The sequence below is a fragment of the Euprymna scolopes genome, chromosome 28 (assembly GCF_053919585.1).
Source record: "Euprymna scolopes isolate OS-2025 chromosome 28, ASM5391958v1, whole genome shotgun sequence".
NCBI classification, from domain to species: Eukaryota; Metazoa; Mollusca; class Cephalopoda; order Sepiida; family Sepiolidae; genus Euprymna; species Euprymna scolopes.
Window position 1 is genome coordinate 2,603,672 of NC_136509.1, and position 17,314 is coordinate 2,620,985.

Here is a 17,314-nt window from a genome sequence, read left to right on the forward strand (position 1 = left end):
TATATATATACAGATTCGATATTGATATAATAATAACTGATTGTTTCTGCATAGCAAAACAAATCTGTAAAACTATATGCTTAAATTCGGACATGCTAAGAGAATTACTTCGGAAGAAAAAAGTATTTGAAGATTGATATATTTTTTACACAGGAATCACCACTTATCAAGGCCCGGCGGCCACTCGAGGATAAGGGTTAAGGGGTATACCTTGATCAATGTGATCATAGCGTAGTAAACATAAGTAGTGGAAATTTTGTAAATTGAATTACTTAGGTGGACGGTTCATCAATAACTTGTTTACGTTGGACTTGAAGACAATCAGATTGTAGTCAGCTGCAAAGCAGGCAATCGAAAGAGAGTTCATGGAATCTGCGTTTAGGTTTAGGCACGAATAAAGAGTGTGGGAAATTAATGACAGTGGTTTTGGCTAGACGAGTGTTTTCCGTGAAAATTTGGCGAGGGGGAACCATAGATTGAAGCTCAGACGAGCACTTGCTATGGAAATAACGATAAAGCAAATACATGCTCGCAACGTATCTTCTGTGGGAACGAGATTGCAGGAAAGAGAAAAGGTCACCCTTCATTAAGCTACGAAGTCTATTTTGTACTCTGTCAAGGCTGGATAAGATCTTTCTAGCAACTCCTACCCAGATGTGGCAACAGTACTCCATGGTTAGCCGTACCTGGCTTTTATACAGGTAGAGAATTGCATAAGGAGTGAGTTATCTACTAGAACGGTAAAAGGATCCCACCATTTTTCCAGCGACCTTGGCCATGGATTTTATTTACGTGTTCAATTTTAGGCCAGGAGTAAAGATCAAGCCCTATAGCTTGTCAAAACATGAAGCCTCCCCAAGATGAGAGCCATTCATTTCAACCAACGCTAGATTGACATCAGAGTGTGGATGGTTTAGAGATAGAAGCCTGGTTTTAGATGCAATAAAAGTAACCAGCTATCTGTTTCCCCATTGTATCACATGTTCAAGATCAGAGGAGAGAGAATCAGAGAGAATTGGTCGTTTACGGTCTTTGAAGTGCTACTATAGATTGTAGTGTCATCAACATAAATGTCTACGAATACTTTAAAGATCTGATTTTGAATATCATTAATGTATATCAGGAAGAGAGTTGGGCACAGGCTGGACTCATGAGAGACTCCAGCAGTATGCATATTTGTCTCTGTCTAGATGCGTAGGTATATATGTTAATATATATATTTATATATATGGCTTAGTGGGCGATGCCCTTTTCTCTTCCCTGCAACCTCTCTCCCACAGAAGAAACGTTGCAAGCCTCTCTTTGTTTTATCGTTATTTCCATGGCAGGTGCTCGTTGGAACTCCAATCTCTGGTCCCCCCTCGCCAATCATTTACAAATAAAACACCCGTCTAGCTGAATCCATTGTCAAAACTCTTTATCTATTCCTAAATAAAAACGTAGATTCTATGAACAAAGCTTCGTTCTTAGAAATTGTACGCCTGTGGAACTCTGTTCCGTCTGCCTGCTTTCCCTCCTGACTACAATTTGGATGTCTTCAAGTCCAACTAAAACAAATTCCTGATGAACCGCCCCCTTAAGTAGACACCTTAAATATCCACACTAACGTACTGTACTTACAATACCCCTTATCCCTGAGTGGCTTCCGGGCCTTGATAAGTGGTGACCACCTTGTATATATATATATATATATATATATATATATATATATATATATATATATATATATATATATATATGCGCATGTGCAACACGCAGGCTCAGAGACGAAAAATAGATTCGTAATTTCTCATGTACTCCTATCATTTCACTAACGTTATCGAAATGCGTAGGCGTCTTCTTTATTGTTTTGAACCATTTTTCTTCGTTTGATTCTGTGGAAGCTAATAGCTTAATCAAATGGTTTATCCGCCACTGTGGCACCAGCAATGCATCTGGAGTTTAAATAGCTGTTGTTTAACAGTCGTATGTCTTTTATTCAACTACGGATTAACAGGTCACACTCTGTTCATTCAAAGCGTGATAACTGAACGAACGGAGGTGGATTCATAGGCAAATCAAATCCGCTTAATCAGCTTGAGGAAAAGGTCAAATTTAGAAAAAGGAATCAAATTCGAGGTCTCTGCACACAGAATAGAAAGCAATAAAGGAACTTTATAAAACACAGATGTCACGTATCTATTAAAGGTAATATCCATGGGTGTTGCAGCATTATACAGGGTTAAATAATGCATCACATTCAAGAGGTTTAACTTCAACAAAATAGCTTAAAAGAATAAAGAGCGTTTCTTTTCTGGTTCTAAAATCCGTCAAATTTTTCTATCAGTTCATGACTCTTCCTGTGATATCGTCATCTCTTTTTGTACTTGCACGTTAGAATCGCCTCACTCGCCGCGTGTTAATCTCTCAACCTAGTGTTTCATGGTATGACTGATGTGACTTCCTGTCTGAGTAATGTGTTAATCGAATTCTCACCATCATAATTGTACGAGGTGACTACCTCTTAATATTAACACATTGCATGATCATCTTTACCTGTGTTCTTTACGTACTTTTTTTCTTCGTTTGACAAGAATGTCATATTTTTTCCTCTCTCTAAGTCCCTGTTTCTTCTACTCTCTGTGGAAAATGATCAAACTCATTGAATATGATTTACTTTCTCACATTATATATATATATATATATATATATGTTACAAAAAGTTTAGAGGAGATAAGTCATTGGTACCGTCGGTTTCACACCTGATAATTAGAACCGTTTCAGATAAATCAATGGTGTTTTATCGAAGCCAATGTTCATCTCTAAAGAGATGAGTATGGGCTGAAGAGAGCTTGATATAGGTATCTAAAACGGTTTTAAATATCGGGTCCGAAACCGACGGTACCAAAGACTTATTTTATTTAAAACTTTCTGTAAAGGAAACATAAATAATACGCTCTTATTTTCTGATTTTCCTTATAATTGAGCACTCTGCTGGGATTCTTGCCCCCCCCCAAACAACTAATTATATATATATACTAGCGGGGGTACCCGGCGTTGCCCGAGTGTTTGTTTCCGGGACGGGGGGGGAGTTTAAAAAATGTTATGGTAGGTAAGTAGGAAGGATCAAACCCGGAGTCATGAGTAAAAGTAGGAAAATAAAGTGTGAAAAAAAAAAAAAAACATTTGCAACGTTAACAGTTCGGCCACCAAGAAAAGTCCATTCCAGTTGTTTAGAAAAAAAAAAAAAACGACTACGGTAGGTCGGCGCGAACGTGAAAATATAATGTGAATTGTCCAGCACGCTAACCACTACGCCACAGAGCACTGCAGCTTAGTTTAGTGATTTTAAATAACTTCACATGAAAGAACTACGAAGCCAAACCTGTGTTCTCTTCTCAACTGTTCCTTGTGAACGATCCCCAAACGGTGTTAAGTGGTGGCAGGGGGAGGAGGAATTTATTAGAGAGAAAATATTTTACCACTTCCATTGATCTTAACCGATTTTGGCCGTGACTTCTCAGCAGAAAAAGTATAGAAATCTAAGATTATCGAGGAATTTGAGAAATAATAAGCCTATAACACACCTCAGATATTGTTCTGCCGTTTGTGCATATTATATTTGCATGAAATATCTTGATTTTTAATCCTATTAATGTCAAAATCAGACGGGAAAAATGAGTTCATTTTATATATATATATATATATATATATATATAAATAATAATAATAAATATATATATATATATATCGATATATAATTTATGTTTATATAAGCAAATATTATATAGTCGCTCCACTGAACATGGTAATGTTTCAGACAATTGATAGGTAAGGATCAATACTCCTTGTCAGGCGACCTAATAAAGTACACTGGAAGCGACTGGTTCTCAATGGCAGAATTGTAAAATGTATTTTTAATAAAATAAAAGGTTAAATTTAAACGGAAAGGATGAAGGGAGGGGTAAGTGATACTTGTAGAATCCAGACATAGAAAGCGAAAGGTAGGGGGAAAGGGCTTCAAGGCTTAATAAAATAACAAAAGAGAAATGAAAAAAAAATTAAAATCAAAATAAAATCATTTAATAATAAAAAAAATGTATTTTTCTTTTTCTTTTTTGAGAACATTTGGTCCTTACTGACCAATTGTCTGAAATATTAGCATGTTCATTGTAGCGACTATAATATTTGTCTATATAAATACAAACATTGTTCTTTTTATCGAGCACTCTCAATAATTTCGTTGTAATTCAAGAGTTTTCCGCCTTGAATATCTTTAACTTGGTATACATATATATATATGTTTATATATATATATATATATATATATATACCAAGTTATATATATGCATATATATATAAGTTATTAAAATATGTATAGCAATTAAGCTACACAGAATATTTCGAGTTTCATCCTCGTGAGAATACGTCAGGCTTATGCGAAGAATTATGGTTATCGCGCATTTGTATATAAATACATGGTATGGAATTTGGTAGTTAGGTCATTAGCTTCTTAATTGTAGCCTCACCCATCCTAATCAGCCATTTGTCGAATACTTCAAACTATCCCTTTGTGTGTTTTTAATGGAAAAGAGTTAGTTATTCTTTTGTGTATAGAAAGCTGACCTACTTTCAATCTAGGTGTAGTTAGAAACGTTATTTTGTATTTTGGTTTATATTGCAATTATTATGTTAGCTTTATTTATAAAATAATTCTCTTATTAAATAGATATATGTTTCTTTTATTTTATTGAATTTATTTATTAAGTATTATTATTATTATTATTATTTATTATTATTATTATTATTTATTATTATTATCATTATTATTATTATCATTATTATTATTATCATTATTATTATTATTATTATTATTATTGAGGAAATTTTAGAATGGTCTGACAAGGATTTGCATGCCATGGATATCAAAACAAGACAAGTTTTAGCAATGTTTGTTATATTTCACATTCGAAGTAGCGTGGCAAGACTGTACCAAAAGAGGAAAGATGGTGGGAGAGGATTGAAAAGTGTAAAAGATTGTGTGAGAACCGAGGAGATGTCCTTGAAGGAGCATGTGGTTAGAAGTGAGGAGTGGATGCTTAAGGTTGTGGCCAATGAAGTGAAGGTATATGAGATCAAGGCTGATTATGTGAAACGTATAGATAGAGAAAGGGCAAAGGAACTGGCTAGAATAAAAAATGGATGGAAGGTTCTTCCAGGATATAGCAGAAGTGGCTTAGAGCTGGATATCTGGATAAGAGTACTGAAGCTTTTGTTTGTGCAGCACAAGAGCTGGCATTAGGAACATGATTGTTCAAAAAAGTGGTTCTAGGAGAGGAAGTTGCTGAAGAATGCCCGATTTGTGGTAAGACCTCAGAGTCAATTGCGCACCTTGCAGCAGAGTGTAATGGGCTGGTCCAGAGAGTACTGCAAAAGACACGATCGCATGGCACTCCGGATATATTGGCAGGTGTGTAAGAGAGTTGGGATGAAGTGTGCTGGAAAATGGTTTGAGGAGGTTCCTGATGAAGTGAGAACAAGTCAGGATGGCAAGGTAGAGTTATGGTGGGACAAAAGTGTCATAACGACCAAGCAATTGGAATATAATCGCCCGTATTTGGTCGTCATTGACAAGGTCTAAAAAAAAACTGGCGGATTGTAGACTTCTCAGTATCCTGGGACAGGAATGTGAGAGAGAAGGAGAATGAGAAGTGGAGAAATTATGCTCCATTGGCCTTGGAGATAAGGCGTATAGACGGGGTTAAAACACAAATAATCCCGGTCCTAGTTGGTAGACTAGGAGTAGTATCAAGTCGTCTGGAAGGACAATTGAAAAAACTACAAATCCCCGATGTTTTAGGCAACCTTCAAACCTCTGCAATTATAGGTACCACCAACATCTTTAAGAAAATCCTTGACCTTTGAAGCTCCTGGTTTGAAGCCGGGATTAAGGGAAATCCTCTGGAAATGAATCCAATCCCTTTCCAGAAAGACGTTCATAAACGAAATCAGAATTATTATCATTTTTTTAAGTAAGCAACAACGCAATGGGTCTGGCCAGATCCATAACTACTTGGGAGGCACAGACGTAGAAAATTTCGAGTTGGTATCTGGGGATACGTCTAATTCACGGGGGGAGATGTACAAAAGAGTTTTCAAAACTATATATTGTGTTTTCTTTCCTCTGATCTATTTGTCTTTTTGGTACGAAAGGTATTTCAGCTTTTATGCGTTTTATTTTTATAGCATTTATATGCTAGTTTACATGTCGCAGAACAGATCTTGTAATCTTATTATTAAATTTACTTATAAATATATTAATATATCATTTTGTAAAGTTAAAAAATTTTTTTTTATATATCATTAAAAATATTTTCCACTGCAGAATCATGTATTTAGAGCAGTGATTTTTTTTAAATCTCCGAAACAGCTACATGGTAGGCAGCTAAGGATCCCTATTTACTATTTACAAAATTTTGGTTAAGGTTTACTTTTCTGCATCCTTATTTAGTTGAGTTCTCTTTTATAACCGAAAACTTTTGAGAAGTCGGCTTATGCTAGTGCTAAGTCTATTTAACAATTTTAGTTCAGGATTTCTTTCTCTTTTATCCATCCTAATGTAGTTGAATTATCTATTCTAATTGTGTAAACGTTTTAGAAATCGAAGTATGTAGATGCTAAGTCTGTGAAAGGTTAAATTTAATGTTTCCGGGGAATTTAAACTGCATTCTTTACATTTTTTTACCCCAACTTATATATATATATATATATATATATATATATATATATGTATATATATATATGTGTATATATATATATGTATGTGTGTGTATGTATATATATATGCATATATATATAGATGATTGCAATTGTATTCACCATTTTGCAATATATATACATATATATATACATATATATATACATATATATCTGTGTTGTACGATTATATCTACTCACATAAAAAAATTGTACATGCATATATATATACATTAATGTATATATATATATATATATATATATATATATATATATATATATATATATATATAGTAAGTTATAAAATATGTATGACAATTAAGTTACACAGAATATTCCGCGTTTCATCCAGGTTAGGATTCTTCAGGCTTAAGAATCCTAGCGTGGATGAAACGCGGGATATTCTGTGTAGTTTAATCGCCATATATATCTTATAACTTACTAACAAGCTCTACCTACGTCTTGAGCACTGTTGAAGTAAATACTTAAAGTTTCCGCATAAATTTATACTTTCGTATATTAATTTCTGTGAGTAATATATATATATATATATATATATATATATATATATATATATATATGTGTGTGTGTGTGTGTGTGTGTGTGTGTGCGTGTGTGTGTGTGTGTGTGTATAAGCCTATTCAATTGATATAAAAGACTGATGGCGATAGAAAGAGAAAGTAAAGTACATGACCTGAAAGCAAGAATAAATGTTGAATGAATAGCTCACCTGACAAATCAACTGTGACATTAACGGCATGCAGCAGGAGGTGATTAGCTATAACGACTCCCTTGCTGTTGACAACCAAACTTGTTAAATTAACCGTGATGCCCGCCGCCCTGTTGTCCGTTTTCAGAAAATCGATCTGACTACCAGCTCGGGCACTTATGTTGTTCAAATGAAGCGTTCCGATTGGTTCGTTGACTGTGTTAGCATTTGACGTCATCAGGAAATAACCTTTGTTTTCGACGGCCAGCGTTTCTAGGCCAGCAATGGTGCCACTCAATTTCAGGTAGATATCTCTCATTACAATGTTCGAGGGAATTTCTAGATAACTCGATCTAACAAAAAACAAAAAACAAAAAAAAATAAAAAGAAGAAAAATGAAGCAAAAGATTTTTTAAAAAATCAATTCAAAGGAAATACGTACTTATAAAATGTTTTCGGCTTTTGTCGTCTCAATTTTGTTCACAATATTTCGACTAGTGCATCAACAAGCCTTCGACATATACCTTTCGGATATTTATTTGTGAATTTCAAACTTTATCTCTTTTATTCTGTACTGGCAGCGTTACTCGGCTGTAAAAAATTGTTATTGTTGGGAGGGGCAAAAATTTTAACAAGGGGACGAGTGTTGTTGCCCAGTCGTAAAATAACGCGACGTGAGTGCCATCAGCCAGACACAAAACCGAAAGCAAAATTTTGTAAGCAAAAAAAAAAAAAAAATAACATGTGTCGGGGGCGAACCCACATAATTTAAGTAAGTAAGCGAACGCTTTTATCGATAGGTCCACGAGGACACATATGTTATCACGTCGTAAATTTATCTATTTTAACCAAAAGAACGTAATGGAGGTCCGCGCATGTGCAGTTTATAAACCGTGCCGAAAGCAAGGTTTTATTTGACCACCCTTCAAACAAAACGACATTTCAACAGGAAATAATTGACCAATTGACTAATTTCTGGATATTGTGTGCCCAGGTAATCGTGCTTTCTAACGACAATGCGTACGATCTGGATGATAAAAGTTTGTAGCGGATATAAAAACGCACACAAACATAGAAACGTTATTTTAGTTATTCGAACTACTGTTAATTTATTTAGGATTATTAACGTTTAATGTAACCGTCAACGTTCTTCAGGGGTATTATGTCAAACTAGGGAATCTATCTTTCGAACTCGGGAATCGGTAGTATGTCTCAGACGAAAACCGCTATTTTATCCACGAGGGTATCAAGAATAGTTTTAAGCTCTCAAGATTAATACCAAAGTTGTCCACAAAGATCTCTGACGCAACGGATAATGTACAAACTAAAATCCAATTCGAAGTGTCTCTCTTGTTGAAGTTGAATGTTCAATCCTGATTAAGAGGGGTACTAAGAATAAAAATTTGAAATTCCTAAAACTTCTATCGAACGCTGAGGTAAACAAAGCAAGCTATCCACGTGGATTAAATAGAAGAAAACGTGCGAACTCCTGTGCAGATTCCCGAGTTGGAAGGGTAAATGTCTGAGGAATGTAAGAGATTGCATCAGCGAAAACGTTATGAGAAAAACAAGAACACTTGACCGAATAATCGAAATAATAAAAGATTCAGAAATCTTCTCTTGATGTTAGCTTGATAATCACGAGAAACACTCCAGTTTATCAAGTTGCTTTACAACTATTCCAGAATGTATGACGTGTGTAATTTCGATTACTGCCACAAAACTTTAGAATAATTATCTGAACGAGATATTAAATAATAAATATATGTAGTATAGAATTAGGGTAATTAAATAAACATTTTGTAAACGATGTATAAGATCTATTATATCCAAAAAAAGACACTTAGGGATATGATAAAATCATTAGAATTCAATTAAAACACATCTATAATATAAATCTCACCTGTCTCTTTAAATGTGTGTATGTATGCCTGCTTAAAGTTTTCGACAAGGGCGATGAATTTTCACAAGATCGGTATCATGTTGAAACGCGACGTCACGGACGATAAATAACGAAAAATTTGACAAAAACATGAATTCCTTCACCCTCAACTGGGTAGTTTTCTACAAGGAGGGATCGATTTTCACCGAGCCATTTTTTTCAAGTCTTCGTATCGGTTAGATGGACTTTGCCTAATTTTAACGTTTCGAATTTCTGATCGCGTCATGAAGTAGCGGTAAAACCCTAACCCTAACCTCCAAACACCCGGGCAACGCAAGGCACTCACGCTAGTCTTGTATAAAAGACTGGTTTTCGCTTCAGTTTTTAGAATCACAACCACTCATTCAAAACAGATGAAATATCAAATTAAATGTCGTTATTTTCATATATTTTCATTTTCAGTCTGAAATGATTTCGAGAGCAACTAGTGAAAAGTTTAAAGGTAACTGACATTCAATAAATATTTGCTTTTTCTGATATCATGATCTTTTATTTAGTCGTGCGTTAAATCCAAGTATTTCTTAGATTCATTTCATATTATCAGCTTTCAAGGAAATACGTTCTTTAGAAATAATATTTCATGTCACGACAATAAAAAGCAACGGTCTTATATATTGTTAAGATTGTTATCACTGATTGTCAATGTTGTTATTATTACTATCACTACTATTATTACTATTATTATAATGTCATTATTATTAGTACTATTATTATTAGTAGTAGTATTTGTATTATGATTATTATTAGTGTTATCATTATTATTATTTGTATCATTATTATTATTTGTATTATTATCATTATTATCATCATCATCATCATCATCATCATCATCATTATTATTATTATTATTATTATTATTATTAGTAATAGTAGTAGTAGTATCAATATTATCTATATTGTTTGATATTTTGCACAATTCGCGATTTTTTTTATCCTAGTCGATTTATCTCCAATCTTTTAATTTCAAGCCATTAAATGAAAATGACAGCGAATGACAACTTAAGTTTCCTCTGTTTTGATTAAAAAAGAAACGTAGCTTTCTCTCTATGCCTACATATGGCAATATTTGTATATATATATATATATATATATATTAGAAAGTTATAAAAATATATATGGCAATTAAGTTACACAGAATATTCCGCGTTTCATCCACACTAGGATTCGTCAGGCTTATGCGAAGAGATGTTGTAGTCTCGCGTTTTTATGTACGCATATTCTGTTGAAGTTTTAGTTAGCTAATCAGCTTCCTAGTATCCACCGCTCCCTTCCTAATAAGCCAATGAGCAGGCACTTACAGAACAAAGGCCCAGTTGACCTTATGTTGAACCCTTCCTTTGTGTGTGTTTTTTTAGCAGGGAGTGTAGATATCTAATGAGTTGACTAATTTAAACGTATATGTAGTTAAATGTGTTTTTTAGCATTATGTTAGTATATATATACATATATATATACATATATATATATATGTATAAATATATATATACGATAATTTAGTTATATGTATGTTTATTTTATTTATTTATTTTCTATTGTTATTGGTAATTTAAAACATTATTTTGTGTCACTATCCTAGAGTAAAGTTTATCCTGTGAACACAGTTGTTCGCTATTTCTCTCCTAGAGTTTAATAGATGTTGGAGTTCTTTAAAATATAGGATAGATAATTTTTCGTGAAGACAAAATCTACAATGAGCGTCTAGGTCTCTACATGTGTTTGCTTGTCTTACTCTTTTCCATTCGACTACTGGCGAACGTCCGCTTTCTTTGAGTTCCCAGTATTTGTTTGCTAGTGTTGTTTTTATTCGATGTTTTTTTCTATTTTTGAACATGCTTTTTGGTCATAATATCGGGTTTTGAAATCTAAGGACGTCATAGTTACGAAATATTTCTTGTTATTCGGGTTTTTTTTTTCGCAAATATTGTGGCCTGGTCAACTATGCTTTTCGTTAGACATTTCCGACAGACATTATTAAAAACAACAGAAAGCTTCTGTTTAGTAATACATTTTTTGATTTGTTCAATTTTGTAAAAGCTGAATCCATCAATAAAACGACACGACAAACACAATTCCAACTTAATATTAAACCATAACCTTAAAAAGCCGCGCTAGAACTCCGCAACCACCCCAACGTCACGATTAAAAAAGTCGACAAAGCAAATATATTTGTAGTATTAATATATATTTCTAGTATTAAATAAATCTAACTACCATGAAAAACTACAAACCATCATTGACGAGCGCACAAAATAAAATAAACCACCAACAACACCACGAACGCAATACAAACGCAAATCAACAGACTTATCGCTACCAATAATACCCAAATTAGGAATCACCAACTTCTGAAAATCATTGGTGACTACAAACCCGGACACGATTAAATATATGCGGAACCGCTTGAATCCATAAACCAACTCTCCTTTCCGTACCTATCTTTTAACAAGTCACACCCTTATCTATTCACTAACAACATTCCTACATGACATTTTTATCCCATATCTATCTAGCCAGTAAATATAGTGCAAAATCCACCCAAGCGCTTCTACAAACCCTTAAATCTACACAACCTGACAACAAAATAATCGCCTCTCTTGATATTGAAAGCTTATTTACAAACGTCAAAAACAACCAAAACAAACTATTGATATAATCCTCGACAACACAGACAAAACCTCATCTCTCCCTTCCCCTAAAACTAACCAAAAATACCTAAAAATTATTTATAGTCTGGATCATCGGACTAACCTTCTACGACCACAAGGGAAATATTTGTACCCAAATAAATGGCGTATTCATGGTTCCGTTCTCCAACTCATCTTCAGTGAGTTCTACATAAGTCACCTCGAAAACCTGATACCAAACAACATGCTGTCATATTTGGGCTGGTGCATCTGCTACTAGTCTCTCGTCCTTGACAAAGTTCAAAATAGAGTCGCAAATATGATAGGCCCTGAACTGGCATCTAAGCTTCAGCCTCTGTCCCATCGACGAAACGTTGCATCCCTCTGCTTGTTCTACAAGTATTTTAATGGTGAATGCTCTGACAAACTGCAAGCGCTTGTTCCCCACGACGTGAATACCCTCGACAAACCCGACAGGCTGCTAAATCCCACCGCCACACTGTAGAGATCCCTAGATGTAAAAGATCTTTCTACTCCAGTAGTTTCTTCCCCAGAACCGCTAGACTTTGGAATTCCATTCCAGGTCCCTGCTTTCCTAACTGTACTGACGTGCAGAAGTTAAAATTCAACGTGAACCGACATCTTGCTGGCCAAATCCCTACATAGTACCCCAGTAGTTGTTGCCCCTGATAGTAGCCCCCTACACCAAAGTGGCAATGTGCCTTGGTTGGGTTGAAAATGTAAAAAAAAAAAATAAGCTCTCCATTTATGTATCATATGTAGACGATATTCAACTTCTTGCTAATAACAATCAACAAATTCTTACATTTAAGACCTTGTCCAAGACATCTCTGCACTGAAATGATCAAATGTTAGCAACCAAATCCATTTCCTCGACGTCCTTATTGATACTTCCAATAACACTTTTAGCACTTCCAACTAAAAATAAAACTACCTGCTGTAATTCTTGCCTTCTAAATTTCAAGAGCGAATGCCCCCACTGTTACAAAATAACCATAATCAAAAACCTCCTAAACTGAGCAAAACTTAGCTCTTCCAGCAAAAAATACTACTCATAAATTAAAAAATAAAGAACAAGTCCTCATAAACAACGGTTTTCCAAATTATATTTTTGCCCAACACATAAACTCCATGCTTCAGAAGTTAAACAGTAACAGTAATAAACTCAAATTTACAACCAAAAACTTAGTTATTAACACAATCCCCCCTCTTCGTTTAAACCATTTGAACGCATCAACCTAATCTATCAGTTCAAATGCCCCTTGGGAGAATGTAAATTCAATGACAACAATTCAATTAATAGTTACGTTGTACATATCACCACGCCGCCTCACCTGCCACAATGTTGAATCTCGTGCCATATTCCAACACTTACATAAAAAAATCACTGCCCCCTCATAAACTTCAGAGAAATTTTAATTAACAACACTCAAATACTACACGACGAAACGAATATAAAGAAGCTTAAAACACTTGAAGCAATTTATATCAATACGCAAAAACTTAGTCTAATTAATAACTAACTACTATCTAATTAAATACAGTATTAAATTCAAGGTATATCATTCAATGATATTCGCATAATTTAAAAGTAAAATATTGCATACACAGTTATGAAGGAGTCATATAAAGGAGAAAAATACATCCTATTATAAGCAAGCACTTCATCATCTATACTAAGTGTTATAGGGTTAAATGGTAATAAACGAAGCAACAGGATTTTTAGGAACGAAACGTATTACCATAGATTACAGGCAAAGTGAGTTGAGTATATCCATTCTTCAACGGTAGGACGTTTGCACGTCCAGCTTGGTCGCGTGCCGATCTTAGACAGCCAGGCATCAGTACTCGATACCGGAAGTGACGTCATCAACGGAAGTGACGCCATGAGATAGTCCATTAATTCCCTGGAGGGGCGTCTCTAACACTAAGATATGATAAATTACAAGGTAAACTAGAAAATATTTTATCAGTAAAAAAGCTAATAGAAAATGGCTTTATTACTTTTAATTTGATATTTTTAAAATAAACTTGTCAAGATTTTTATAACCAAATTTTTCTGCCTCCGGCTAGATTATCAGTTTGTCTTTGACTTGTTTCGAGCAATTTACCATTTTGTAACTGACAGTGATTTCTGAATATTTCGCTTATTTGTCCAATGAATGAAGAAATTTTAATAATCAAATTATAAATTTCACACAAATTAAATATGTGTTTATTCTCGTAATATTGTGTTGTAAGTTGACTTTCAAGCGCAACTGATGCGTAATATATTTTATTCAAATTAAATAAACGCTTCTATAACGGAACTCAAACATCTGCCGTTAATCTCGCGTAGCCAACGCACTGTTCTGACATTTTAAAATAAAACTGCTGACTTTTCTCTCTCCAACTTTCCAACATGGCAAAAAAGAAGAAAAAATATGTTCAAAATACTGAGGATGGAGTTTGACTCAGAAATATATTTCAATTATAAATTTCAAACAAGTAAAATATTTGTTTATTTTTGTAATATTACGCTGTATTTTTGCTTTCAAGCGTACCTGATGCGTATTTACACACACACACACACACACACATATATATATATATATATAGTAAATTCATTTACATCGAGAAAAACCTGGTGAAGATCACACTAAAGATAACAACAGTGAGTTAAAAAATACGAATAACTAATCCTCATCTCACAAATTCAGAAGCGCCATGTATATATGTATCTAAATGTTTTGTATACATGTATGTTGATTTTTATATACATATATATTCATTTAATATATTCATGCATGCTTATTTTATATATACATGTATATATATTAATGTTTTTTATATATTTATATTGATTTTATATATACATGTATGCATATAAATTTTTTATATGCATGCCTATATATTTTATATAGACATGTATATTGATTATATATATATATATATATATATATATATATATATATATATATATATATATATATAACTATTTCATATATCGGTGGGACATTAGAATACGCCGACTGCCCCCCTGCAGAGGGTAAAAGTCCCTCAATGGGGGTCCTGGATATAACCTTAAACTATATCCAGTGGTGAGGCCCCAGCTTGTGGGCTTTGGGGAGTGTGGAGCCACCCTTTAATTACCATTGCTACCAGGTCCACTCTGACCCGGAGTGGTAGTACCTGTTAGGGTCCCAACTATGGGTTGAATAGAAGCCGACGTGAAAACAATAAATATATTCTATTAAAAAAATGTTTCTTCAAAATCTTTGATTCGGCATTAAATAACCCGAAAAGGGTTGATATTCCGTAAAACAAAAACAACCAACCAACCTATATATATATATATATATATATATATATATATATATATATATATATATATATATATGCATATTAATTTAATATATAGATGCATAATAATTTTAGATGAACATGCATGTTTATATTTTCTCTCTATATATGTATATTTATTTTATACATGCGTGTATTTATGTTGATTTTTATATACGTGTATATTGAATTTATATATAAAGGTATGTATATTCATTTTATATATATATGTATATATATACATATATATTAATTATATATATATGTATAATAATTTCATATATACATGTACATTGATTATATAACATGTAGGCTGATTTATATATACATATATGCATATTGCTTTTTTATATAAATTTATATTTATTTTTTATAAGCATGTATGTTTATTCTCTAAATGCATGCATTCTTATTTTTATATGCGGATATATTGATTTGATATATACGTGAATATTGATTTTATATATTAATTTATGTTTATTGATCTTTATAAACATGTATGTACATTGATTATATTTATCTATGCATATATACTGATTTAATATAAATTCATATATGTATATGCATTTTATATATTTATGTATGTATATTAATTTATATCTTCATGTATGCATATTGATTTTATGTATACATTATTATTCATTTTTATATTCATGTATAAATATTGATTTATTATATAGACTATGTATGTTTTAGATTTCATATATGTATTTATATGTATTTATATTGATTTTATTTAGACATATATATTTATTTTTTACGTGCACGTATGTTGACTTTTTATATACATGTGTATTTAGCTTATACACGTATGTTGATTTTATTTTATTCATTTTTTCTTGAATAGTCTGCAATATGTATGAAGATATGAAAGAGTGTGGTCGAGTCTATTAATTATTTTTTTTGTTATTTTTATATTCATTTTATATCGTTATATTGTTTACTTAATTATATTATAAATGTAAAAGTGTTAGGACGACAGATCGTAATCGGGAATCGAAAAAAAACTTTATTGTGTATAGATATCCGAAGAGTGTGTGCCTATTTTTATGCTAAAAACGATTATTTTAATTGTCTTATTTATTTAATTTTGTTTTACACAATATATTCCACTTTGTTGGTAATAATAAAATAATAAATATTTTTTGATTTGAACCTTCGAGTAAAATTACAAAATATAGATTATCCATACATGTGTATTTGTACGTCTGAGAAAATATATGCATAGTTAATAAAAATAACAACGTTATAGTTAAATTTTTAGACATTATTAATTGTATCGGAATCAGAAATTTAGTACGGAATCGGTAACTTTATCGGAATCGGGAATTTTATCGGAATCGGTAACTTTATCGGAATCGTTAATTATGAAAATAAAAGAAAACTTAATTTACCTGTATGCTATTATATTCACAGGCAGATATACATTAATATCCTGAAATTTGAACGTTTGCTTTTGTCCGGCGTGGAGGACCCCTGTTGTGTCTCCCTTCAAGATATTAACAAAAATGCCGACACGACTGGAGGAAGTGTTGCTTAATATGGCGACATGTGCATTTCCCTCAATTGTTATTTCGTCAAAACTGTAAGTTGAGTCGTTATGATAAAGCCAGGTAATGCCACCTGCTTGACCAATATTGCTGTAGTTTCCGTCGAAAAGACTTTCTAACGGTTGTCTGGTATTTTTTTCTTTGGGATAATGTTGGCCGTCATTGTTAATGAGTAAACTTTTTCGTAAAAAGTGACCAGTCGTAATGTTCTTAGCTTCAAGGTAGACCGTTCCAGCTCCCCCAGATTCATAATCTCCAAATCCTGCAAAGGTGAAGAATTATTATTATTATTATTATTATTATTATTATTATTATTATTATTATTATTATTATTATTATTATTATTTTTATTATTTTTTATAATATAATTATTAATAGACTAACAAGATGCATGAAAATTTCGCAGTTCATG

General features: G+C 32.8%; 1 protein-coding gene across 1 annotated transcript in view; it reads right to left on the minus strand.

Moving 5' to 3' along the window:
* The window catches only part of LOC145249431 (uncharacterized), a 911,941-nt gene that overhangs the window by 555,770 nt on the left and 338,857 nt on the right, over positions 1-17,314 (minus strand). Inside the window, exons 42-43 of the mRNA XM_080110989.1 lie at positions 16,747-17,164; positions 7,466-7,797 (exon numbers count right to left, since the gene is read on the minus strand). Coding sequence (XP_079967115.1) covers positions 7,466-7,797; positions 16,747-17,164 — 750 coding nt within the window. The remainder of the gene's footprint in view (positions 1-7,465; positions 7,798-16,746; positions 17,165-17,314) is intronic.